Source organism: Ylistrum balloti, unplaced genomic scaffold, assembly GCF_031769215.1.
Source record: "Ylistrum balloti isolate Yb309-2 unplaced genomic scaffold, AGI_CSIRO_Ybal_v1 Utg370036, whole genome shotgun sequence".
Lineage (NCBI taxonomy): Eukaryota > Metazoa > Mollusca > Bivalvia > Pectinida > Pectinidae > Ylistrum > Ylistrum balloti.
Genome location: NW_026782096.1, coordinates 156,307 through 182,739, shown reverse-complemented (window position 1 = coordinate 182,739; position 26,433 = coordinate 156,307). Strand labels below are relative to the sequence as shown.

At 33.9% G+C, this 26,433-nt stretch overlaps 1 protein-coding gene across 3 annotated transcripts in view; it reads right to left on the bottom strand.

Annotated features, from left to right (window-relative positions):
* Positions 1-3,100: 3,100 nt before the first annotated feature.
* Positions 3,101-26,433, bottom strand: part of LOC132548932 (diacylglycerol kinase beta-like) — a 122,890-nt gene continuing 99,557 nt past the window's right edge. For all 3 annotated transcript variants that reach the window (XM_060212835.1, XM_060212837.1, XM_060212836.1), the window contains 10 exons: positions 26,337-26,422; positions 25,972-26,061; positions 25,459-25,625; positions 24,981-25,045; positions 24,467-24,557; positions 20,173-20,386; positions 10,690-10,810; positions 10,204-10,264; positions 9,777-9,868; positions 3,101-9,397 (listed from right to left, as the gene is read on the bottom strand). In XM_060212835.1, the coding sequence (XP_060068818.1) occupies positions 9,779-9,868; positions 10,204-10,264; positions 10,690-10,810; positions 20,173-20,386; positions 24,467-24,557; positions 24,981-25,045; positions 25,459-25,625; positions 25,972-26,061; positions 26,337-26,422 (985 nt within the window). In that variant the 3' untranslated portion in view covers positions 3,101-9,397; positions 9,777-9,778. The remainder of the gene's footprint in view (positions 9,398-9,776; positions 9,869-10,203; positions 10,265-10,689; positions 10,811-20,172; positions 20,387-24,466; positions 24,558-24,980; positions 25,046-25,458; positions 25,626-25,971; positions 26,062-26,336; positions 26,423-26,433) is intronic.

The following is a 26,433-nucleotide window of genomic DNA, read 5'->3' as shown; positions in this document are numbered from 1 at the left end:
GGGATAAGAAACTAAACCCAGTGGTGACGTCACTGGCATTAGGTTTTGTGTTCACTAAACCATGGAATCCCCTCGTCTCCATGTTGCTATCTTATCAACCTATGCCCAAGTCTGATCGGCCTGACCACAACCATTTTTGGCGGGTAAAACACTAATAAATCAAACTTATCATTTAAAAACTTACATGAGTCGATTGTTGATGAGTTGATAAAAGTTTTCTATTTATAGCTGGTTTTCTTCATACTAAATACAATATGTTGTAATGCGAAACTCGCTCTACCTAAGCTATTTCCTGGTATTTATCCAGAAACAAACACATTCTATGTAGTTTAATTCAAAACTTCAAGGATATCAATACATCTATGATAACTTTTTAAGTTCAATAGAACGAACTGCAATTTATTTTTCTCATTAGGAAGATAATAAGACTGGATTCAGTGTGCTACACAATCAGTGTCACGTGACACACTGACAAACTGGCGCGAGACTGGCTTACCGACTTATATCCCCTTAAATCTCTGTTTAATTCGTTGCTTGATCTCTTTATCATAACCAAACATTATTCGCGTGCCAAACACGAATTTTAGACCCTCTTTCATGTGCGTCTATAAATAACCACAGAGGGCGTGGCTTGGAATGTGACGACATACAGTATCTCAAGCAATGGACGGACTGGCTACAAAGGCATGACTGATGGTTTGTTGATAGACATTAAGGTACCTAATCTGTAAAATACACCAACAGTAACCATTTGTGAATCAACTCTAGGAATGTTTTATGCAAATATATCAAAGTCGGTTGAAAGTCATCTTCCTCAAAACTATTGATTTCATACAATAATAAGTCGAAAGTTGGCGAGTATGTTCATAACTGATAGTTCCATTTGACCTTAACTTAACAGTAAAGAATTTAATGGTAAGAAAAGCCGTCAACTTTCTGTATGATAATTATAGCCTATATCGTACCTTGTACCCTTTCTGGAGTCAATCATAACAAAAAATTAGTATCTACACAGATAGAATTTTAAATAAATCACCGAGGTCGTCCCCATAGGTATTTCACTCAGTGTACAGCATCCATGAAACTTACTCCAAAAATAGTTAGACCTATTTTCAGAACATAAAATAAAATATAGGAAGTGACGTCACATATATTACCAGTACTAATATTAACATTTTTAATGAAAGAGATTAAATTTGAACTTTGAACTCTGAGTTGTGCAGGTGACAGATGTGATGGTGTCTGGTGATGTCGGTTTCAGTTGTTTAAATGCTATACATGAAGCTTTCATAGCCATCCTTTTCTATACCGAATTCCACGATACGTCTTAAAGGCAAAACAGGTTCTACGGAACTAAAGACATTGCTGACACTGGATGGAATCTTATCACGACTTTAATTCTCGGTCAAAATGTTAATTTATCAGTTTATAATTCACCCTTCATTTGTAATGATCGTTACTCTCCCATATTTTTAGGATAGCTGTAATTTCGCGGTCTTTTTAACATTATTTTTTTGAGAGCCAATAATTTTTATCTTAATACGGATAGTAACGCCAATATTTTGATCCAGGTGTGATGGCCTTCTTAAAAACAAATGAAAGAATTGATCCACGTTAAACTTACTTGTATGCAGTATACGTCGAAAGATTGGAGTATACTGTTAGTAAATTTCCCGCGTTTTTTGTCAGATAAAGCCACTTTTAACAGAATCATATCTGAGGTGTAAAATGTTAACGAAATTCCTATTAATGTGGAAACACAACCTTCAAGTCCTCGGAAATGTCTTTGTGGTCGTGATTTTCCTGATACATTTCAAAGAAAAGAAAGAAATTTTAACTTGGGACGTCATCAAGTGCAAGTAAGTAAACTATTTAGCTAAATATAGAGTTCATCAGTTTGCGTTTAGGTCCCTTGGTTATCTCGAGGTATATATATATCTAAATTAGGACATACAAAGAAATACTGAACAGCTTTTCACTAGAATGTTTCAAATCTTGATATTACTTTAAATGGTATGGCTAGATTTATAACAGAACCATTTTTTGTTATTTTGAAAAGAAAAGAAGTATTTTCAAATTAATGTTTCATTAAGCCGGTAGCGTTTCGTACAACAGACCCAAGCGACCGGTTATTAAAATCCTTTTCGATGAGACATTTACATACAACAATGTTTACATGTATATATTAATAAGTTAACATGTCCTATCATTACATAAATAGACAGAACGATTCTATCAAGACCTCATCATATTCGGAATCTTAAGCCTAAATATTGTGTCAGGAAATTGTTGGAAGTAATATAGGCAGGTAAACTGTAGACAGGTGTTGTTATTTTACCGCAAATACAGTCACTTGGGTCGCATATAGTAACATGTGGGACCACGATAGCTTATCTGGCAGAATATAGGACTTTAAAATTTCGGTAAAGATCCTAGGAGAGGTTCGATTCTTACTGCTTGTTTATCATGAAATTGAAAAAAAAAGAACCGTCCGCTGTCATCGTGTTTCCATGGACAAGACATTTAACACACATTGCCCTTCGAGGCATACGATACCCCTTCATGTTGTTCAGACAGTGAGGTACCTTTAACATATAATTTGACTTTCAGTCACATTTGCCTAAGCTGGTCGATCATCAACATAGCACCGGGACCCCTTTCGACATAACATGCTTGTGTTGGAGGCTCATGTTGATATCGTGTTAACTTTCATTTCCGATGTTGTCTTTCCTTTTCCTTCGTTCTTTTATATAGTTTCTACTATATATCGACTGTCTTGATTTATGAATGCTGTAAATTACTGTCTCCAATTGACAATCACTGAATCACATATCACATCGGATCATTTATCGATAAATCATTTATCGATAAATCATTAGGATGAATACTAATTTATTTCACGATCTCCTGCACGTTTTTAACAATCCGGTTTTCCATCACATCTCATGCATCCCATTGAGTTAAGATAAATCATTTGTAATTAAATAAAACTTGTTAATAAACGAAATTATACTCCCTCCCATGTGTTAAGTGTGCAACTTCGAATATCGACCGAAAAAACAAAGACAGTTTACATTAAAGAAGCGGTAACATGTGAAAATATACTCCATTTTTTTTATTAGTCAACAAAGAAGTTGTAACGATATTACAGAATAATTAATGAACATATATATTTTGTCAATATGAAAAAGGGAAAACAAAAATTAATGGTATACATTGATGACGTCAATTGTGTGTGTACACATAAGTTGAGGACGTCATGTATTTGGTACAATGGAAACCATATAAATAGACAAAATAAAGTTGATAAGGTGACATCATGGACTCTTCCTCCCCATTCACTTAAATTTCGCTGATACACAATATATAATATTCTTATCTACAAAATAATATGCTATTTGAAAATATAACAAACCAAACCCGTGTCTTGCAAATGGAAGAACAGTGTAACTTTCATTTCAAATAATTTAATGTCTTATCGTTTAAAAAATATCAATATAGCTATATATGGATTTTTCCTATATTTCGTAAATAACATTTGTTCAGGACATTTCTAAAGTATTGATATCTTATTTTTTCATTACTAACAAGCCCTCGTAATTATATGTCATAAAATCAATATTGCGATAGTTTACCTTATGTTTTTTGTCAAGAAAATTCACAGGACTGTCGATTCAAAAGAAAATGGTGTAAAATATTTATCATTTTTGGCAGAAAACTGAGGTTAGGACAGGTGTCCCTAATGTTTAATGCTTTTTCATACTTTGGTTAACAGTTAACTTCAAAAACCAAGATTAGACAATAAACACACTTTCAGGTGCATTATTAATAATAAAACTGTATATTCATATTCAGGTGTAACCATAAATTGTAAATGTATCTTTAGGTGTAATCTTGAATTGTAAATGTATCTTTAGGTGTAATCATAAAATGTAAATTTATTTTCAGGTGTAATCGTAAACAGAAAATGTATCTTTAGGTGTAATCATGATTGAATTTGAAATGTATCTTCAGGTGTAGTCATCAATTGTAAATGTATCTTTAGGTGTAATCTTGAATTGTAAATGTATCTTCAGGTGTAATCATAAAATGTTAATTTATTTTCAGGTGTTATCGTAAACAGAAAATGTATCTTTAGGTGTAATCGTAAACAGAAAATTTATTTTCAGTTGCAATAAAGGTTGTACAATGATAAGTACACTCATAATAACATTTGGCTAGTGTAACAAACAAAATACTGTTTAAAACGGATTTCAAGCCCTTTTTTATAACATTGTCACGCATAAAAATATTCCGTTATGAACTAAGGTGTTTATAACACGTATCAAGTGTCTTATAGCATATATTTTGAAGACAAATACACGAATATGACACATTCCATTCCCATCCTTCCCGCAAGCATACAATACATGAGCTTATGATCAATACTGTATGACGTCACACTGATTAAGAGGGAAATAGTTACAACCTAACAAACAAAGTCCCAGACTATTTTAAAATATATTTCATTTACGTTTTATAGCAAACTATTGCAGTATCAAACAATATTTAAAAATATCGACTAAAACAATTAAAATGAATTTCTCTTTAAAGAAAATGATCTTTAAATGTTATTTGTTTTACTACGGGGATGACGCTGAGGTATAATTTTAAGTGTTGTTTATGTCCGAATTATTTTCTAGATAAGGTTGAAATCAAAATGTTTTAAAGAAACAAAAGTTACAATTATCAGTAACTGTTACGTTAAAAATTCCGTTTATAGATAAAGTTAAACTAGTAAGATTTAAGAAAATAAAATACTATAATTATTCATGTCAGTTAGGTTAAAAATCCTTTTCTAGGTAAGGTTGAAATCACAAGGTTTTATTTGGAAATGAAAGTTATAATTATTAGCGTTCGTTCCGTTCATAAAGCATAAGGTTTAATTGGAAATAAATGTTAAAAGTAGTTGTGTTCCTCGGTCCTTTCCTATGCCATTAAACACCCATCGATGTCCCATTAATCAAACTTCTACTGCCTAGTCGAGACATTACGTTTTGAATACACCAACTTCTTTATGGGCATGATGCTCTTAAGATTTTCACATAATCTCATGCAATTACAAGAGGATTTACCTACAAATAAACGACTATCCAAACGTATTGATTATGAATGAATAGCTCCGATTTTTCTTCATTATTGTCAACGATGGATTCCAAGTTTTTAGAAATTGGTGTATCGCAAATGGTATTCAATTCTATTTGCAAGTATCGTAAAAAGCACATAAAGAACCATTCTTTAATTGACATGCATCTAATCATATCTTTCACTTTCGTGCTGATGAAATGTAACCACGTGAACTATCTAATAGAAGTATTTGATATTTTCAGTACTAACGTTCTTAGTTTCAAAACATCAAACCACAGAAACAGGAATCTGCAAAAATCTGTTTGTCTTGTAAATTTACGATGAACTGAACCAATAACAAACACTTGAAGGTTTAAAGTATGTCTCGAATATCATCGTCATCGATATATTAACAATAAATACAGGTTGTTTCAATTTTGGCTGATTCAGATCCTCAATAAGACATATCAAACTTCTTGTTTCACAAACTACGTCGTCCAAAACAATCAATTTTATACCGATTAGTGTTCAGAGAACTCATGATGAATTTAAGGCGTCTGGCACTAAACATAGACTACACCCAAGTAATGACAGTTTTTGAGCCATAATAACTGTCATACTAAAACGTAATTATGTATTGTATGCCCAAGTAAAAATGTGTTTTATAACTCGATAATGAAATTTTCTCAGGTGTCATTACGTATTTACATAGACAACCATATCGTAAATATAATGAGGAAGAATCACATGATATTTAGCTATCCTAACTTTCTGATAATCCTTCTTTACCTGGCCTGGCCATACAGATACATTTAGCTATTTTACACATAATTTGAGACATCGTCATAATTTTGTAACAGCTTTTTTCGAACATAACTATGGAAATATGGTCAATCGAGACGGTTATAATCATATTTGTACACTAGAACAAAAACGGACATACTTCATTTGTGATGGTTTGAACATCGCATTAGTTATATAACAGGATTTTCGGTAAAAATACTGAATATTTGTTTCCACAGTAACGTCTACAGATGAAAGTATTGTAAAGCAAACGCTTAACATTTAGAAAACAAAAATGTAATATATACATTGGTAGATTTATATATATATATATATACATATATATATATATAGATTATATACTTTATATATATAGATATTACAACAGTTTATATATAATATATAACACTTAATCACACAAACTCAAAACACAATATATCTTTAGAAATGAAGACGAAGAAAAATGATTTCGGTAAATATTCTTGAATTTCATATCATTATAACACCATCAACATTCATTCAACCATAATTGTGCAGTGAGAAAATTGAGATAAAAACAAAGTAATAAGACAACCACGTGCATGTATAACCGAAATTCAAGAATGTTTACACCGTAATAAACACTTTGGTCAATACATATCTCCTGTATATAATTCAAACACAGGACGTAAGGTATATCATCAACTTTTCGAATTTCTGCAGATTTGAAAACTTTTCTACAGTTTTATATGAAATGGAGGCATTATATCATAATATAAAAAGTATAAAAACACCGATCCAATGCTACGTTGTTGTACTGGATCTCTTGCACCAGACTTTGTATCATAATGCTTATTTCTTTTAGCTAAAATATCAACAAAAAAATCTATCTCGGCCACAAGTCAATCGATCGCTTCCTAACTTTATTTTGTGTGAAAATGAAAATAATTCCAGAAAAAAAGTTCGAAAGACATCAGAAGTGAACATGGAAAATTTTGACAGCAGAAAAATTGCTCAAACCATGAATTTGTGAACATTTTTGAAGATCAATACATGTATAAGAAAAAAAATTATTACAAAAATACATTTTAAACTTGATCCTATGTCCACTTTCCATATGTTGACCTTCTGTCTTAACCATTTATCCTAAGTCTACGTTTTCTGATCAATGTTTTTCACACTACCTTTAAGTTTTGTCCTTCACACAGTTCTTAACCAACTGATTATCTACTAAATCGTCATCACAAATTTAAAGCAAAATGAGCATGGAACACAAAGGTTTGTTGTGTTCAATTTTAACTACGCTACAAATCCCTTTCATCCCTAAAGACCACTTGTTGTAGTATCCATGACAACGGACGGTTAATTCCATTCATTGAACGTAGGGGCCACAGGGCTGACTTGAGCAATGTCTTTGGTTTCACCGCCCCACAGCAGAGAAAGCATGAAGTGGTCGCGTAAAAATGTAACCTGATTCAAAAAAGTTACGAAAATATATCCCCGCGAAATTGATAGTCGGTGGTTACCGTTGTATAATGTTAACCGGACTAAAATTTGAAGTACCAGATAAACTGGTATGTGATCTGGCATCATTCCACCAAATCCTGTTCGACTTGAAGTTTTGTCAACGTGTTCTGGAATTTTCTATATCATAACGTATATAATACCAGGAGCACTGAATGAAAATAGGACAACAGAAGAGAACGATTTTGTTGAGTAAAAGATAGATAAACCCAAGTCGGTGGGAAAAGTCCGGAAGAATGAGAAGGAATATTTGGAAGCGAAGGGTGCTCGATTACGAAGTAATATCCCGTTTCCATGATGCTGCGAAATGATATCCCGTTTTCATGATGCTCCTGGATTCCGGGAACATTGAAACTATCACAGAAAAAATGGTCGCGCCTTCAATAGCGTGTTTCTTTAATTTTAAGTAACGACTGCAATAGTGAAAATATTAGGGGTGCATTGCCAAATAATTACAAAATAACATGAAAAGTTGCCTTAAGTTCTTTTGAATTCTACAAAGCGAGCAGAACTGAAACAATAAATAACATGAATGCAGATATTCTTGTACCTGGCTAAATAACATCTAGTTATTGGCTTTGATTGAAAACTATAGGGTAATCCAGATGACACAGATCATTTTCAAGCAAGTAAGCAGTCAGTTGATAAAATTGAATTTTAAAGTACAAATTCAAACAGCTTGAATTTGATAAATATTTTTACCTATTTTTTCAACCGCATGCTCTACAGTAGTTGATAATAGATCAACGATCTCGACTTGCTTTGATAAAGTGCTGATACGTCTATTTGAACAGTAACAGTTACACACCTTACATTTCTTAAGAAGAGCCTTTTTCCTTTTGATCAATGCTATTTACAGCCAAATGTATATATTCATGCTCATCTGAAAAATCTCTGAACTAAATTTCACAGAATACTTAAATCTGAGGCAACACTTATGGCATTGTATTATATCTCTTTTGATCTTATATGGCTGGTGGCGCCTTCTTAGCAACTATCTACTGCTGACTTCACTCATGGTTTTGCAATCATTGTATCAAATTTTATCAAATTTGTTTCGATGCATATCTATCTGGCATTAAGATTACACCTTCATTCGGGAAATATCGATATAACAAAACAAAACCAAGCTAAAATAAGAAATTCAACCCAGATATACTTCACTGAATGGGGAATGGTTGTCAACGGGTCGAAACTGCTTGACTACGGTCTAAAGGACAACAATAGTGTCATTATTGTAGGGTTGTCGGAATAGATATTTGAAGGTGTTCAGAAAGTGTTCGTTGATACTAGTACTTCAATATCACAACACCAGTACTGGTCATAACGAACCTATACTCCATCAAAACTATGTAACACAATGCAGCAGGCATTTTGCTTAAAATATGGCAAATGACCTCTGTGGTCCTCACAATGGCCCTTGTTCGTATTTGAATGTGTATCTCAAGGATTCGACACAGGCTTCAATTCTGGAAGTTAACAGGAAATTTCGGAAGGTCTGCTGAAGAACACATTCTCTTGACATTTTCGGAACGGAATTTTGGTGAGGTGTAATGGTCATTTCGGGTGGTGACCATAAACTACAGGATGGAGTGATGTTATGGTCACGGTGAGGCAGTGACCATTGAGGTAAATGCGCACGATGGAAGAGAGGTCAAAGTGCAGGTCAGGTAAACTGACGGTTGAGGCATGGTGACCAGGTACTGCAATAGCTTACAGGTGCTATCGAGCACACCTGAATGTCGCGTTCAGTCATGGCAATGGTCACCTGAGGTAGAATGACCATTAACCGGACGATGGGGGTTATGGCAGATCACTGGGGGCAGCGATCTTGACGGTTCGGTAGAGTGAACAATAGCCAGACGATGAAATATGAGAGTAGCCACAGGCTTGACACTGGAGAAACATCAGGGTACTAGACTGATGACGGTAGAGAAAATAAATACTGCTGCCATATTTTTTATTGGTGTGCTCCGTTCTGTACGGCTATACTGAGTAAAAGTATCTGTAAAACGACAAAATGCTGTATTAAATTAAACACAATAATTCCAATAATGTACCAATTAATATAATCGCACTGCTTTTCATCAATTCTGAAAATTCATATCACGTAATTCTAACAAGTAGTTTTTTGTGATTGACATTGACATTTTCTTGCGATTTCCATCTTCTGTTAACTTAATTTACTGTGAAATTACAATTTCATGATGGATTAATTTTCGTTGATTTCATAAGTATTCTTAATCCATGAATTCATATGTCCCCGAACTGATATGAGTAGTTTATTTAGTAATATTTAACCACGTAATAGTGAATTTTTGGGAAACCCTGAAAATAGGAAAATTTGTTTTAAATAATATTGTCAGTGTTCAAAACAAGCCTACCTTTATTTCTTGAACATTTTGAAAAGTGAAGACTTTTTGTTGGAAGCGGGACCCATCATCATAGGGACTTGGTTTTTATGAGTGATGTTTATCTGAAAATATTCAATAGCAGATGTTTAATTTCATACTACAAAAATAATACAAAATGTAATACAGTACTGCAAGCATTATCTGAAATATTACCTTAACAGCAACACAACACAACAAAACAGCACTATTATATATGAAGAAACTGACATTTCGAAACTTCACCAAGCATCTCGCACTTGCTAATATTCTAATGTTTTCCATAGTGACCATGTTGTTCCAAGCAACATTACTGTATTGTACCGACGGTAATGAAGCCATGTCTCTTGTATGTCCTAATTCTTGTAAGTTCTAATAGCTTAATCTATCTTGCTAAGTATTAACTCTGTTAGGTACTTACTGTACACGGAGGTTGTAACCATGGCTCTCCATCTATTTGCATGGGGAATCGTTTCCTTGTCCTACAATCGAAACCAAAATACTAAGTATTACAGACGATTCAGTGTACTCGCGGTTATATATTGCTTTAAAATACAATAACTTGAAAAATAGAGCAGTGTTCCCTGAAAACAACATGTCTGTTTCCTATTTCATTCAAGTTTGCGAAACTTTTGACTTCAGCTGCTAATATTGCGAACATTTTGGAAGGTTTCAAGTCACTGCATGATAATTTCGTTTGTTACTTATTTGAATACTTAATATGACCGAAGACTGAAATACTCGCAATATAGTTTCATACAGGTAACCATGCATACTCAATCTGATATAACACCTTGTGAACGGTGACTTCCTGTAGAAGAGACAATAAAGTTGTATTCAGCGACCACCTCACAGATCACCAAGTTTTTTTCTCATCGCTGATCATCACTAACAAGAGTTTTCTCACCTGATCACAACCTGTCCACATTGAGCAAGCCGCCGACCTGAGGCTCGAAGTCCAGCGACTACCTGACCCATGTGCATACTGTTCTCCAGCCCGACCACCTCGATCATGCTATCGCCGACATCTACGAAGAAAAAAATAATAATAAGGGTAAGCGTTGCATTCCTACTTCTTTCATCACTATTTAGAAACCAGAAGATGACTTTAAAAGATGATTACGGAAAGAAAAACAAGAGGCCCATGGACCTTAACGGTCATCTGACTACAAAAAACATCAGCATGGAGAAGGGTTATTTTTTCTACTTTGACTGAAATCTTACTAAGAAGCTGTTTTTAACGATACAGATGGTAGTTTAGGTGAGAAGTAGGTAACTGTAACAAGTGTTACACTTTTTTCACAGTTAAGTTTGAGCTCAGTCCCACTGGTGAAACTTGAGAAGTAAGATATAGGTGTTGCACAGGTAAACCATGATTGCGCAATCATGTTAAAAATAGCCTCCATGACTGCCGTGTCGAAGTTTTGAGAAGGTCGAAAAATAACAGCACTTTGTTCTTTTTTTTCCTTAACACTCCCACTAATTTTTAGCTGAATGGCACAAGTGGGACTGGAGAAAACGTTTAAAATGTTTTTTCAAGATGGCGGCCACGACTGCCTTCTTGGATCTAAGACATACTCGAAAAATGACAATATTGGTCAAGACCAGTTCAGGATCAATGAGCTCAATCCTATTGGGGAAACTTTGGAATTGGTTAAAATGTCAAATGTTTACGCAAGGCGGACGACGACGATCTTGAACGATGATAAAACTACATAATATATACGCGAAACAGTCGGTAGATCCATCAAACAAAATTCTGTAATATTCTTAACATTTTTTTATCTTTCACAATCGTAAAAACCCTTGTATTTGACATTCTTTAGAAGACATCTATGTTATATCTAACAAACAACTCACAGATAGTGACAAAACACTACTACCTGAAGGTTTGAATTATACCATCGTAGCAGACAAAATTCCAGTTGATGATTTTACTGTAGCAACAGAACAGTTACGCTGAGGCTGATCAACTGAGATCACAGGTGTCTTAAAATCTTCAAAATTACCAGTAAACAGCACATCAAAGTAAGAACGCATTGCGTTTAAGCAATTGAGCAAGGATAAATCTATCATGATTTTACCAGTAGACAAGGGGAAAGCCACAGTCGTGATGGAGAACAAAGTCATGGTTATGCTCGAAGACATCAAAACATATGAAAAACACAAGAACAAGTCTACCCAAAAGTTAAAAAAGCTCCTGGTAGCTATCTTCTCAAAACTAAAATAAGAGAGTAAGGTCACCGAATTACAATATAGACACTGGTATCCAACTGCACAAACAAAGCGTAGCCGAATTCACCATAGTGCAACGTTATCATCTGGTGTATTTTTTGGTCTTTAATCTGTTTACCATCTCATCAAGCTATCTTCGACCTTTGTGTACATAGGATTATAGAGCAGTGGAAACAGTTGGTCGATTCCGTACCATCTCGTATACTACGTACTTCAGTGCTAGTACGCTCCACATAGGTCATTTGTCTGATGAAGGTGACCCTGTAGTCATCGAAACTTTACACTCAAATCTTCTACTGGTTGTGTTATAAGAATTTCTATTCAATTGACATTACCAACCAGAAGAAAATGTTCCAAAAAATCTGTGTCGACCTATTTTTAATTTCTGAACAAGCTGTGGTCTAAACTTTAGTCCCCTACCACCACTGACGAGTAAAATAAAAACGAAACTGCTGTATCACGTAATGCATCATTAGGCGTACACTGTATCAAGGAATAAATTAAAAGTTGCTATTAATTAGTGTTTTTTTTTGTTTTGTTTTTGTAAATCCAATCGAGAAGATGAACTAATGTTTAATCACACTAAACATACATGTATCCAAAATATCAAACATTCCTTTGTTGCAGAGGAAGGGGAGATTAGGGAAATTTTTAAGCCCATCAATGTGTCAGATAATGCTAACCTGACCAACCCGCATATTGTAATAAGCCCATACTAGCATTCTCCGCATTGTGTTGATCATGGTGCTGTTGAGTTGAAATAGAATTGCAGAAACGGTAAGAAATGAATATCGTAACAATGAATGTACCCAGTTCAAGAAGAGCTGTTTCATTTCACGATTTTCACATCACAATAACTTCAAAATCATTGATACCAATAATGGGTATCAACATCCTGAGAAAGCCACTAAAACATTTACATTTCATCTTGATCAATTTATTCAATCTTTCATAATTCACTTTCTCACAACGACGGGGAATTAATTTGCTGATCGTTGTTGTAAAAAGAAATAACTCGATGCTTAAGTTGATATACTTACTATCTGTTAATAATATCAAAGAATTAAGCCTTCTTCAAGATAAGACCTGTAATGCTTTAACGCTATAAGTCGTTCTCCGATTTGTCTTTTTTGTTTTGTTCTTCCATACCCATATTTATGTATGGATTGTATCATGTACATGTACTTATAAGCTGTAAGGCCTAAAGTCAATAAAAATGAATCAATTGGTAAGGTCAGAGATATAAATAACTAAAGCGCATTTTTCATACAAGTCTATCTTCATTGATAAAAAGTTAAATGTTTCCATTCAAAACAGGAAATAATTACGAAACGTTTACAAGGAAGAAGGCAAGAAGGCGTAATCCTTTTTTATCATTTTTGGCTGACGTTTTGACAGTGATGACCCTTATCTAACTAAAGTATCCTGTGACGCTATTGCTAAATTCCATTAGAGGCCAACATGCGTCCTTTATACAACATTCGATGTAAATATGACCATATCCCCGCCTAATGCAACATAGGTCAATAGCCTTTCTTCAATTCGTTGGACCTTCCCAGTCAGAAATGGATTAAAACATTAAAATCAAAGTTAACATATTTCTGTCTCATTTACGACGCAAGAAAAATAAAACGCGAAAATAATAAAAATTACAAATCGATATATCGAAATATATTAAGTGTAGTCATAGTCTATGATTACTTCAGAAATAAAAACCTCAGAATAATCGATAAAGAGATCATAATATATTCAGCAAAGCAATTCCTCTATGAAGACTTTTAGAAAAAGTTTCTTCTAGTCAATCAATAGATCTAAATAAATTAAATGAAGCAATAGGCGATGATGACTTTTAGAAAACTTTTTATTGGGTCTGATAATCAATTTCAAAAAGTTAATGCACTGTAGTATTGATCGGCATTAATACACTGGGCTCATCGTCGTGGATTAGGCTGTCAGCGCTCAGCTCCATTGTCATATCAATACACAGGTCTTGTTTTATGTGTAAAAGGCAGGCAAGACGTTGATGACACTAGGCTTTATCAGGAAAATCAACACCAATAGAGCCTTTCTACTAGATTAGGCCGCAGCAATAAACCTGGCCGTGTCTTCTCTGCTTACTTAGACACGAAGAAAACATGAAAGACAATGAAATTGTTACAAGGTATTGACTGTACCATTGACCCAGAACTGTCGCACCCGTTATTACAGATTTTGTTGCTTTGGTCATACAGGTATTCACAGAAATACTTAAAGGCAAAAATGGCAGTCCGATTGCTCCCTTTCATTAGCTCGAGGACAATGGACATTAAAAGAAGCACTTCTGGCAGGCTGACTAGCAATATATGTACCAATCGTTACCTCTGCAGGACTGCGTTTCCCCATTCAAAAATAAATGGCTCTTATCGACACTAATTTTTGTAAAATAAAAAATCGAAAAAAATATAAGCAGTTAACGTCTTTCGCGTGATTGTTGATAAGCTTTCCTTTTTAATCAAAATATGTGTATAGCAAAATGGGTAATATTTGTTTTTCACAAAATAACAGATCATACCGAGGATGCATTATATTAACAAAATGTACTAAAGCTTCCATGACATAATACATGATATTTTTGTTTGGTTTCATGTTTTTCTTCACTTTTCAAGCGGCGTCAGTTGTCAGAGTTAAGGCCTTTGTCGATTCAATAATTAGTTAATTAATCTATTAAATTTGTTTTTACAACTTATCGGTATTTTTTTGTTTGTTTACGAGATATTTTAAAGAGGTAAGTATTCAAACAATAAACAATATGCCTTTGTTTCAATAAATACATTCATGTCATATTTCTAAATACATTTATAAATTATTTTTTAATCTTCAAATAGTAACAGTGAGTCTGGTTTTAAAGACTTCTTGTTTTATCCTATTGAAATTGATATCGCAATATGATCAAAAAATGCTACTATGCTTAAGACAGACATCAGCAATGGTACACGCCAGATATACCAGAAATATGGATTCGGTATATATTGTCTGGATGTGAAACACAATCAAACGACGCTACATTATCACACGACAGCGACTTGTACTTAACAGCCGTATGCTATAATTATGAGCATGTCTTTTGATCTACACCAAACAACAATGTCACTGATTGGAGAGCTGCGCAAGAACAAAAAAGCAGCCATATTCATTCCCTGGCGTAACTGATTTACAAAATCATGAAACATTTAAGAAAGGAAACGTTTTGTCAGAAACGTCTTCAATCCTTTCTCACTACAAAGCTGTTCGTCAAAAATAATTCTGCCCCGATTCTTTAATAACCATCTAGTTGCCATGGCTACTGTTTTTAATTGAACAAGTCTTTCTATGGCGATGACAATATGACAAACGCTACAATAAACACTCAGTCATTTTGACATGCAGGCTATTATGCTCGATAATAAAATTCTATTTCAGAATAGTGCATAGCCTACCTGTAGCTGTCCATGGTTATTGATTTTAGGACATAGAACTGAGCTAGAGAAACGTTTCTCTACACACGCTGCAAGTCTGCAAATCACGGCCGAGACGACAGTGTCAGCCTCCGTATGTAACTTTAGGAGATTCAGGTCTGTAAATCCACGTGCTTAACTTTAAATGACATATGCACAAGATTTTTATCGACCACATAGTCCTATTGATATTTTCATATTTATAAACATGCGGGTGTTCGTTTATTTTCAAACACACAATCACAAAGAGTTCAGAATACCTTTAAATCCAAAGATGAAATTTGAAGAGAAAACATGGCAATTTCAACTAACGGGAAAATACAGAATGGAATCCCAAATGACCATCGCCTTTTGGTTGCTCTCCCTCATGCACAGACAATTTATTATATTTGAATTTTTTACGGATACTATGAATCAATTGAAACATAATTTAAATAAAACAATGATAAAGAAGACTATTCCAAACATTTATCGTAACATGACAATATACATATTAAGTCATAAATTAACACTAATATAATTATATATTACGTATATCCGCTTCAGGTATGTTCTTCTCTACACAATGACATCTTCTTTGTCTTTTGTCGCAGAGATGGTTATCTACGATCCGCTTTAAAGCAGTTATCACTTTCACATATCTCAAGTTCTGCCTTTATGAAGGTCAATATCAAAGTGTTATAGACCCTTGAATGTCATTCAGAAGTTACCCATAAAATTCTTAAGATAATTACAATCGCAAGAAACAGTCATTTACTTAAATATATCTTGCCCAAAGTCCAAGAATACCTGGCATAATTACAAATTGCACAATCGTTAGATGAACGTGGTGACCTTAAGAACGTTTACACAATCCGCTGTCTGAACAACCTTAAATGTTCCGGACATGATCAGTTGAGGAAATCTACCACAATAACAATCTTCTGAGTAATACTCGTAATGATATAATTCAAGAAAACCTTTCATTAAAACGAATTACTCAATACAAACTATACTATCAAACATCAAAACATGTGACATAAATAAACGAACGATTATCAATAAATCAAAGCTAACAACTTATCTAATCGTAATATAAAACATTTCTACGTTCACCACTATAACATCACGATTTAAGAATATCTACTACAGCAAACGTCTAGAGCTGATCATGTCTTCATACGGCAGATAACATGTTAAATATCCCCCAGTAAGACTTAGAATCTTACAAAATGTTTGGTAATATAACATATGTGATTGCTGTACGTGTCGAGAAGATGGATGGCGAAGAGAGGGCTGCAATGTACAGCGTTCTCACAACTCATGAGTTTTGATGGTGCTGCCATCTATCTTGTCGCCAGGCCTGCAACCATTACCAGAAAAACATGGCGTTCTATTGACAAATTCAGGAACTGCCATGTCAAAAGGATTGATAGAGCTGGAACATCGGGCTGATCACCCTTGTCCATCCCTCACCATAACTACCCTATAGCTGATCTCTCTCCAATCCCTCATCATAACCTTCATCATCCAGTCCAGCAGTTAACTGCTTGCAAAATTGGTAAGCGTCTTCCATTTTGGCATACAAGCCAAACTCCCATAAGACCATTATGTTTTTATATGGTGTGTGAAAGTTATAGTTCATGTTCCATTCTTTTCAATGTGACCAGCGATATGTCTTTCAATTACTGTAAAATCATAAACTTTGGTGGGGAATTTATTTCGCTTAATTCAAAGGTACCCTGAATCAACGAAGGTTTTAAGATATGACCTTTGGTAGTAACTTACTGAATATGGTACAAACTTTTTACAGTTTAAACCTCATTTTATTAAAATAATGTAGCTGTCAGAGAAAACCCAACGGAAGCCTAATATCATTTCTCCTTTCTCAAAATGAATGAGTAAATCTGTTCTTTCATCAATTGTTTATGTAGAACCTCTAGTTAACGGAGAAGTGTGAATTGAGAGTACTCGAAAGTGCAAGCAAGAAAGGGCATGCTTGAAATAATTTCTAGTATAATAGAGTATAGGTGAAAGTGTACAATCTTTTCTGCTTCCCCGGAAAAATAATTTAATAGTTAACAATTCTGACTTCAGCGCTTTAGGTTCTTTGTAACAACGTTCAATTGCATGTAAATTGAAAATGATCCACAAAAATCATTCATACAACTACATCGCGTTAACAAATTAAAATGTAGCACATCATATTTACAAGCTTCGAGTCTGTATTATTTACAAAATCGACAAAATGATTCTTTTATGATAGTAACAGTGCTGTGGTAAATACAAAACAGAATGCCCTCTTTCGAGCAATTAAGAAATCAAGCTTAAAAGTGAATTCAATCGTCTCCTTCGAGTAAAATCATTCATTATCTGAAAGTCTTCTTTAAACGAATATTATGATGGATTAAAATTATCTCCTTTAAGCAGTCAGAGTGAATCTACAAGTAAGTACAATGAAAGACGGCTATGTTTCTTCTAAGAGCACATAAGAAAGGAATGCTAGAAAAGGCAACTAACTGAACTCCTTCAAGTTAGGATGAAAATATCAAATAACGATCTTTTATGAACAGCCATTAATAGAATTTACTGGTCGATTGCAAATATCATCAAAACCACTTCCAGCAAATACAGTGAAGGCATCTTTATCACAAATGGTCTTCACCCAAAAGTGATGATGAAAATGGTCTTTTCCACGAAGGAAACATGAGGTTTAGTAGCCGTTTTCTTAGAAAAATGATCTCTTTCAAACAAAAAGATTTGATAACCTTCTTCAACGAAAATTAAAGGAACATCTAATTACTTTCTTCTGGAAAGGATTCAAGCACGACAGGTGGATTCAATGATATTCTTCCAGCATGAATCAGGAACGATTCAATGATACTCTTCGAGTAAGAATCAGAAAAGATTAAATTATATTCTTCCAGCATGAATTAGGAAGGATTCAATGATACTCTTCGAGCAAGAATCAGAACTATTTAAATGATATTCTTCAAGCAAGTCTTTGCCTTCTTTGGAGAGCTGAACCAGGATGCTTCCATTGTTTCGACTGTTGTTTGCCCGCTGGGGCGAAATGATAGACCCACGTTTCATCCATAATCACAAACCACCGCAGAAAATTAGCAGGATTTGCCTACAAAGGACCAAGTTAGCAAGCGACAAAGTCCGCCTGGTGTGCTCCTGATCACCTGTAAGAAGTCTTGGTACCAAACTGGCTGAGACCTTTCTCATTGCAAGATCTATCGGAAGAATGGAATGTATTCAACTGTAATAGCTATATATCTCTCTATAACTCGGTTGTAAGCTATAACAATACCATGGACTTCATTGACCATATCTTGGGTTGCAACCTGTCAGGACCGGCGTCATGCCCAAGGCTTTGTTTGCCAAGCATAAATTCCATTTTTATGAAGGGTTATCCTTCCCTAGTGTTGCTACCATATCAGTATGGATATCATACGGTGCTAGACCATTTTTTCCAAAAGTCACGTGCCTTTTTTACTTTAAAGTGCTACCTCTTCCACATTAACTGTGTCAAATGACACCAGTCATCAGGTACATAGCCTTAAAAAGTCAGCGAATACAATACAAGGCTCATCACTTATTAATCAGCCCTTGTATTCTTCAAGCATGAATCAGGAAGGATTAATAAGAATTCAATTGTATTCTTCAAACCAGTAACCGATAGGTTCAAAAGAAACTCTTCAAGCAAGAATCAGGAAAGACTCAATGATCTTCAAGCAAGAATCAGGAAAGACTCAACGATCTTCAAGCAAGAATTAGGAAAGACTCAATGATCTTCAAGCAAGAATCAGGAAAGACTCAATGATCTTCAAGCAAGAATCAGGAAAGACTCAATGATCTTCAAGCAAGAATCAGGAAAGACTCAATGATCTTCAAGCAAGAATCAGGAAAGACTCAATTATCTTCAAGCAAGAATCAGGAAAGACTCAATGATCTTCAAGCAAGAATCAGGAAAGACTCAATTATCTTCAAGCAAGAATCAGGAAAGACTCAATTATCTTCAAGCAAGAATCAGGAAAGACTCAATTATCTTCAAGCAAGAATGACATTCTTTCAGCAAATAACAGGAAGGATTCAGTGATATTCTCTACCAAACATGCAATAAGGAATCAGTAATATATTTAAAGCAATAATTATGAATGATTCAACATTTTCTTTAAGCAAGCAATTAGAAATGATTCAATTGTCTAGATGAAACAGAAATGATTGATAGTCTTAAAAATTTCGTTATTTTTGAAGTGATTTCAGAGCTATGATTTGAAGATGCTGGAATCAGCGAATTTGACTACTTGTTTCCTTGGTAACCATGAACATAATGAAACTTAAAACTGCTCTATAGTAAAAACACTCTACTAGACCATTGGACCGATGTGTGCAGAAAGTTCTGTTCAGTTAGCTTGAAGGATTTTTTAGATATACTCCGGAAACGCCCCCAAAGACACAAATGAATGGAACACATAGGTATATACTCCTGCCAAGGCATGAAATATTAATAAATGAAAAATACAGCCATGTCAACAGCATCTGTTCTGTAGTATCTGCCATTGTAACATTGTCCACATAAGTGAATTGGTTTTAAACATTGTCATATTGTATAACATAAATGCAGCCATACAACTCTGAATGTTGTAATGAATTTTATTTGACACTCCTTCAAAAATAGTCATCATAAAACTTACCTTGAACTGAAATGGCTAATTCTGCAGATGACATACTACTCGTGGAAAATTCTTTGTCTTTGTCTTTTTTTGCTGCTTTCTGGGCTTTCCGGCGCTTTTTCTGGCTAGGGTTATCTCCCCATAAGTTGGTGCCACCATAAATGCTTGGAATATTGAGTAGAGCGATACCCTCCAGCCGAGGCCCATTTGCCAGGTCAAGTGAATATCCATCACACTGTTAGAAATATGATTGTTATAGTACTCATCTATTTCTATTACTCTACAATATCGTTATACTTGTTCTATATAAATAAGTTTATTTTGATTAGTAACTTATTGTCTATGCTATTTATTTGCATTATATATCTGTTAATATGTCATGATTTTGAATCAAACCCGGGTCCGGGACCAATGAAAAATATTAACTTAGTTCATTTAAATGTAAGATCTCTTAGAAACAAAACAGCTTTGGTTGAGGCAGAATTTGAAGAGAACGATATAGTCTGTCTTTCTGAAACATATCTCAATCCATCAATACCAAATAATGAAATAGCAATGCACTCTTTTAATTTGAACCCTCTGAGAAAAGATAGAACTACAGGACATGGGGGAGGTGTCATAATTTATTATAAGGATACAATAATGATAAATAGGAGATTTGATTTAGAAATCGATGATGTTGAACTATTATGATCAGAATTCTCAATACAAAACCATAAATTTTTACTTGGATGCTTATACAGACCAGAAAGTAATGTTGAATATTGGAACAAATTAGATGCTACACTAACCAAAGCAACTGATACACCAATGGATGTGGTACTGTGGTGATATAAACATTAACATGTTACATAACCCATTAAATGATTATTTATCTCGTCTTTTAATTAAACATAATTTATCTAATCATATTAATGAACCCACAAGAATTACACCTGACAGTGCCACCTCCATTCATGGCATGCTAACTAATAACCAAAAAATTATACAAAGCACTCCTGTATCTCCACCATTTTGTAGTGATCACTCCTCTGTTCATGCTTCTCATTTTTAGTGTTTAAAAGAATATGTTATAAAAAACTGTTTTGAAATATGAAGAAGCAGACTGTGAAAGTATGAATAATGCCCTTCTCGATATCGATTGGTTGGATTTATCCCATACTCAAGTTTCAAATACATTTAATTCTTCTTTTATTGATGCAATCACGGATCAGGTAAATAGATTCATCTCTACTAAAACTGTCACTGTGCATCCCAATGATAAACCATGGATGAACAACATAATTAGATCCAAAATGAGACACCGTTATCGAATACATAAAAAAGCCAAATTGATAAACACTGCTTATTATTGGGAAAGGTTTCGAAATATACATAATGAGATTATTGACCTGATACATGAGGCAAAGGCAAACTATTAAAGACTTCAGAATTCTTTAGAAGAAAATATTAGTCCTGATAAATGGTGGAAAATAGCTGAATCTATAACTAAGTTTTCAAATAAATCTGCTTCTATCCCTCCCTTACATTCTGATAACCAAATACACCACCATCCTACTGACAAGGCTGAACTTCTTAATAACCACTTTACCAATATCTCAACTTCCTCACCTGACCTTCACTCCCTCAAATACCACAACCTAACATACCCAATATATTAACAAATATCCATATTACTGAACAAGATGTCTCGGACCAAATTAGTAATCTAAAAATTAATAAACCTCCAGGTCATGATGGTGTCATTCCTAAAATTGTAAAAAAAAACCTTCAAGCATCTCTAAAATTGCCCTTAATGCTACTTTTTAATAAAACACTGGAAACTGGGGTAATACTGGAAACAAACCAATGTTAATGCTATTTATAAAGATAAAGGGTCAGCTAATGATGTCACAAATTTCGATCACTACATGCTTCAGAAAATTGATTGAAAAAATCATTTTTAAATATCTTTATAATTTTCTCATTGGACACAGTATCATTACAAAGAATCAATCTGGTTTCACTCCTGGTGACTCTACAGTTAACCAGCTTCTATTTATTTAAAACGAAGTTGTAAGCAATATGGATAAAGGTAAAGAACTCCGATTTGTTTTCTGTGATATCAGTAAGGCATTTGAAAGAGTATGGCATAAAGGTCTTTTACACAAGCTTAAATTATATGGTATTGATGGCTCAATAACTATCTTTCTGACCGGTTACAGTTAATACAGAAGGTTATTTTCCACAATTTAAAATTGTAAATGTAGGACTGCCACAAGGCTCAGTTCTTGGTCCCCTATTATTTCTTCTCTACATAAATGACATTACCTCAAACATAACCACTAATATTTAACTATTTGCTGATGACACATCCCTATACATAATCATAGATGACAACCCAGCACAGGCAACACAATCTCTTAACGCAGATCTTTCTAATATAGGTAAATGGGCTAAAATCTGGAATATTAACTTTAATGCTAATAAAACTAACTCTGTCCTCTTTTTCAGGAAACAGAATACCAACCACCCCCCACTTTTCTTTCAAAACAACCAAATAACAGAACAGTCATCACACCAACACTTAGGGCTTACTCTTCAGGAAGATGCAACATGGAAACAACACATTCAAAATATACATAAAAAAGCATACAATAGACTCAACATTCTTCGTTATATCAAAAACACTGTAAGCAGAAAATCATTAATTAGAATTTATACAGCATTTATTAGACCTATTATGGGATATGCAGATATTATATGGGACAACTGTACACAACAAGAAAACAATCTTTTAGAATCATTTCAATTAGAAGCTGCAAGAATTATTACAGGTATGCGATCAGGGACATCACATGAAAAATTAGATAAAGAACTGGGTAGGGAAACACTAGCTGTAAGAAGACAAAATCACAAACACATAATGATGTACAAAATTATACATGGTCAGACACCTCAATACTTGCTAGATGTTTTAAATCCCTTCACTAATAGTAATGTTGTCAACCCCTATCCACTATGACAACCTAGGCTTTTTAATCCTCCTCTGTGCAGAACTTATAATTACTTTAACAGCTTCTTCCCTAGCATGTACGAGAATTTAACACAGTTAATCCCAACATACTTAAACTCTCCGTCACTTGCTGCTTTAAAGACATATCTGAACAAAGACTTAAATAATGAATGTTTATCTTCAACTATTTTCAAAACTGAAGGCAATAGACGAGCTAATATTGTTCTCTGTCAATTACGCAGTAATTCAAATTATGATTTATATTGTGATCATCTTGTGGATAATCCTTCTTGTGCTTGTTCATATGAAAAGGAAACAGTTTCTCATTACTTCCTGAATTGTCCTTTGTATGCTTGGCAAAGAAATTTATCATTTGTTTCTATCCTTAATAATCATCATAATCATGTAGATTTAACTTCTCCAAGGCTGTTCTGTTTGTAATGAGCTTACTGATAAAATATACTTGAAGCTGTACAGCTGTATACTGCACAGACCAGAAGGTTTAACTTCTTTATATCTTAACTACACACAGCCAGGATAATGTGCAAATATGTTATTTTATCATGCTTTACTCAATATTGACAGACAATTACTGGATACCAGATAAATATGAAATATACAAATCCATATACACTAATTATGGATAGTCTACAAACCATAATAAAATAATGAATTTACATTATATTGACAGAATTGGCAGTGCAAATGCACTTGGGACTTTTATGCCAACCTGTCAATCTATTTGATATAAAATCTATCACTGATATGTGTTATTGCAAGTGTATACAGCTGTAGGTTGCTGTATACTATATTTATATATATATTGTGCATATTGTATGTGAGATGTGTGAGAGTTATCTCCTTTTATTTGTTTTTCCTTGGTTTTTTCCCATTCTGTGTTTATAAATTCACTTTCATTTCTAATTATATAATTTACATCATTACTCTTAAACTTTGTTAACTTTGGCTTCGTGGAGAGAATTTATATAGGCTTTGCCTGTTATTCAATCCACATTGACTGTACCATCTTTGTCAATAAAATTTGTTGAAATGAAAATGAAATATGATTGATTATCCTGGTTTTAGAACCAAAATCAGAATTAAATTTGCCTTTTGATATTAATTCAAAATATGCCAATTAAAAGAAATGTGTTTTAGAAGGATATTGTTTATAATCCTATATATGTATTTTTTCTTTTTAAGTTTTATGTTCAGAACAAAAATTATAGGTCAAATTTGACAGGTTGCTAGAATGATTACCAGTTGCATTGAACAGGTTTCTTTTCCTAAATTTCTATGTTAACATCTTTCAAAGCTTACCATAATATCTATATCTTCATGAAGATGCTTGCAGGTTGCTGCAAATGTTTCGGACGTTCCAAATTCAAAGTACCACAGTTTATTTTTCATCCTGGAACAAAGATATGATTTCATGATAAAGGGGAGAAAACTCCTACTAAAATTTAACAAGGACAAGTTCCACCTCCAGATAGTTAATATCAGGAAACAAGTCAGTTTTGTTCATAAACTTTTTGACATAAAGATTGATTTTTATATATTTACACAATTTTATCTCTCAGTCATTTGAATTTATTAATACATGTATTTGCAATAAACAAGAATAATTTCACAATTTCTGCACAAGAATTATAGGAATATAAAGGAATACATCCAGAGCCAAGCAGAAAAAACATTTTTCTAGGAGTATTGTATTTATGCTATCTTACAAATGTAAATTTTTTCTGTCTCATAACTTTACAATATCTAAACAACAACCATCTTTGAATGTTTATTATTTCATCTCAATTCATGGACACTTTCACAATGTACTCACCTGCTATTAAATTTTTCAGGATGTCTCTCGCGCATTACATGGAATCTATGACAAATGGATGCATCCTGAAAATATTAAGAAATACTCTCTATGTGTCTGTAAAAACATTCCAACAGATTTTTTTTTCAAACTTTTTTCTTTTTTCTTTTATAATTTTATATACACATTTATGTCACAATTACATAAAAAGAAAATTAATTATTTTCATTTTCAAATGATTTCACTCGATTACTACCATTGTGTGCTATGTATAGGAAAAAATACCATTATGACACAAAGACGCCAGGCACCAGGCAGACTTGACGAGACATGGCAATCATATACTGAGTTGTGTATTGAGATTTCAATGTCATCTTCCTATGAGTGTATTGTTAAACATGGTCAAACAATGAAATTGAATACCTTAACCTATTAAACAGAATATTTCTTACGGGTAAGAGAACTCGAACTTAACAACACTTAAGAGATAGATACTCACTACACCTATGGAAAAGTAATTGTTGATTATATTGTATGGAATTGGGTCACCCTCTTCCTCCTCCCCCTCCTCAGGTTTGCTGAACTCTATCTGCCAGCGGTCCATCATTACTGATGTACCATGTTCAATCCTTTGGAGGACCTTAATCAAGCTCTCACCTTCATAGCCTAAAGAGAAAACAAACTTGATCGTACCTAGCAACATGTTTACATAATTTCTCCAACTGACACGTGTATTTCTGAACAATTCTTAGTTCCCTGAAGCACATAGCCTAAGGAGAAAACAAACTTGATCGTACCTAGCAACATGTTAACATAATTTCTCCAACCGACACATGTATTTCTGAACAATTCTTAGTTCCCTGAAGCAAGGATAAGTTCTGTATACCATCTTTCTCATACTCTGCTAACTTTTTGTTCACCAATTATACAAAAAAAAAATTGGAATTAGAAAATAACTAGACACAATTTCAAAACAGTCCAGTGACGTATTAAGAGATATATGTATACTCACCACCGCCCCAGCGTAGACAGCGAGCTAGGTCATTACCAGTACCCAACGGTAGTACAGCTACTGGAGGTCTCTCCTTATAATTCAACTTATCTGAAGAGTTGAAACAAAAGAATACTGTACGAAGGGAGCAAACTCCTGCTTAAACTTTCTGATTTTTTCCCCAAAAGTTTACATTAACACTTTCATTCTACAGCTGTATTAATCTACAATTGGTTCAGGTAAAATCACACAGCTGTGTTTTGTTTTCCTCTGAAAAATCAATTGTTTATGTATATCATCATAATAACTACTATATAGTTATTTACAAGCTGGAACAATTTTATTTACAAATCATGCTAAACCCCCATATTTGCTGGTCTATTTACCCATTGCCTCAATGAGCCAGCCAACTGAGCCATCGCCACCACACACCAACACCCGTACTCCTGGTACATCCTTGAAAAACTGTAGCCTGAGTATTAT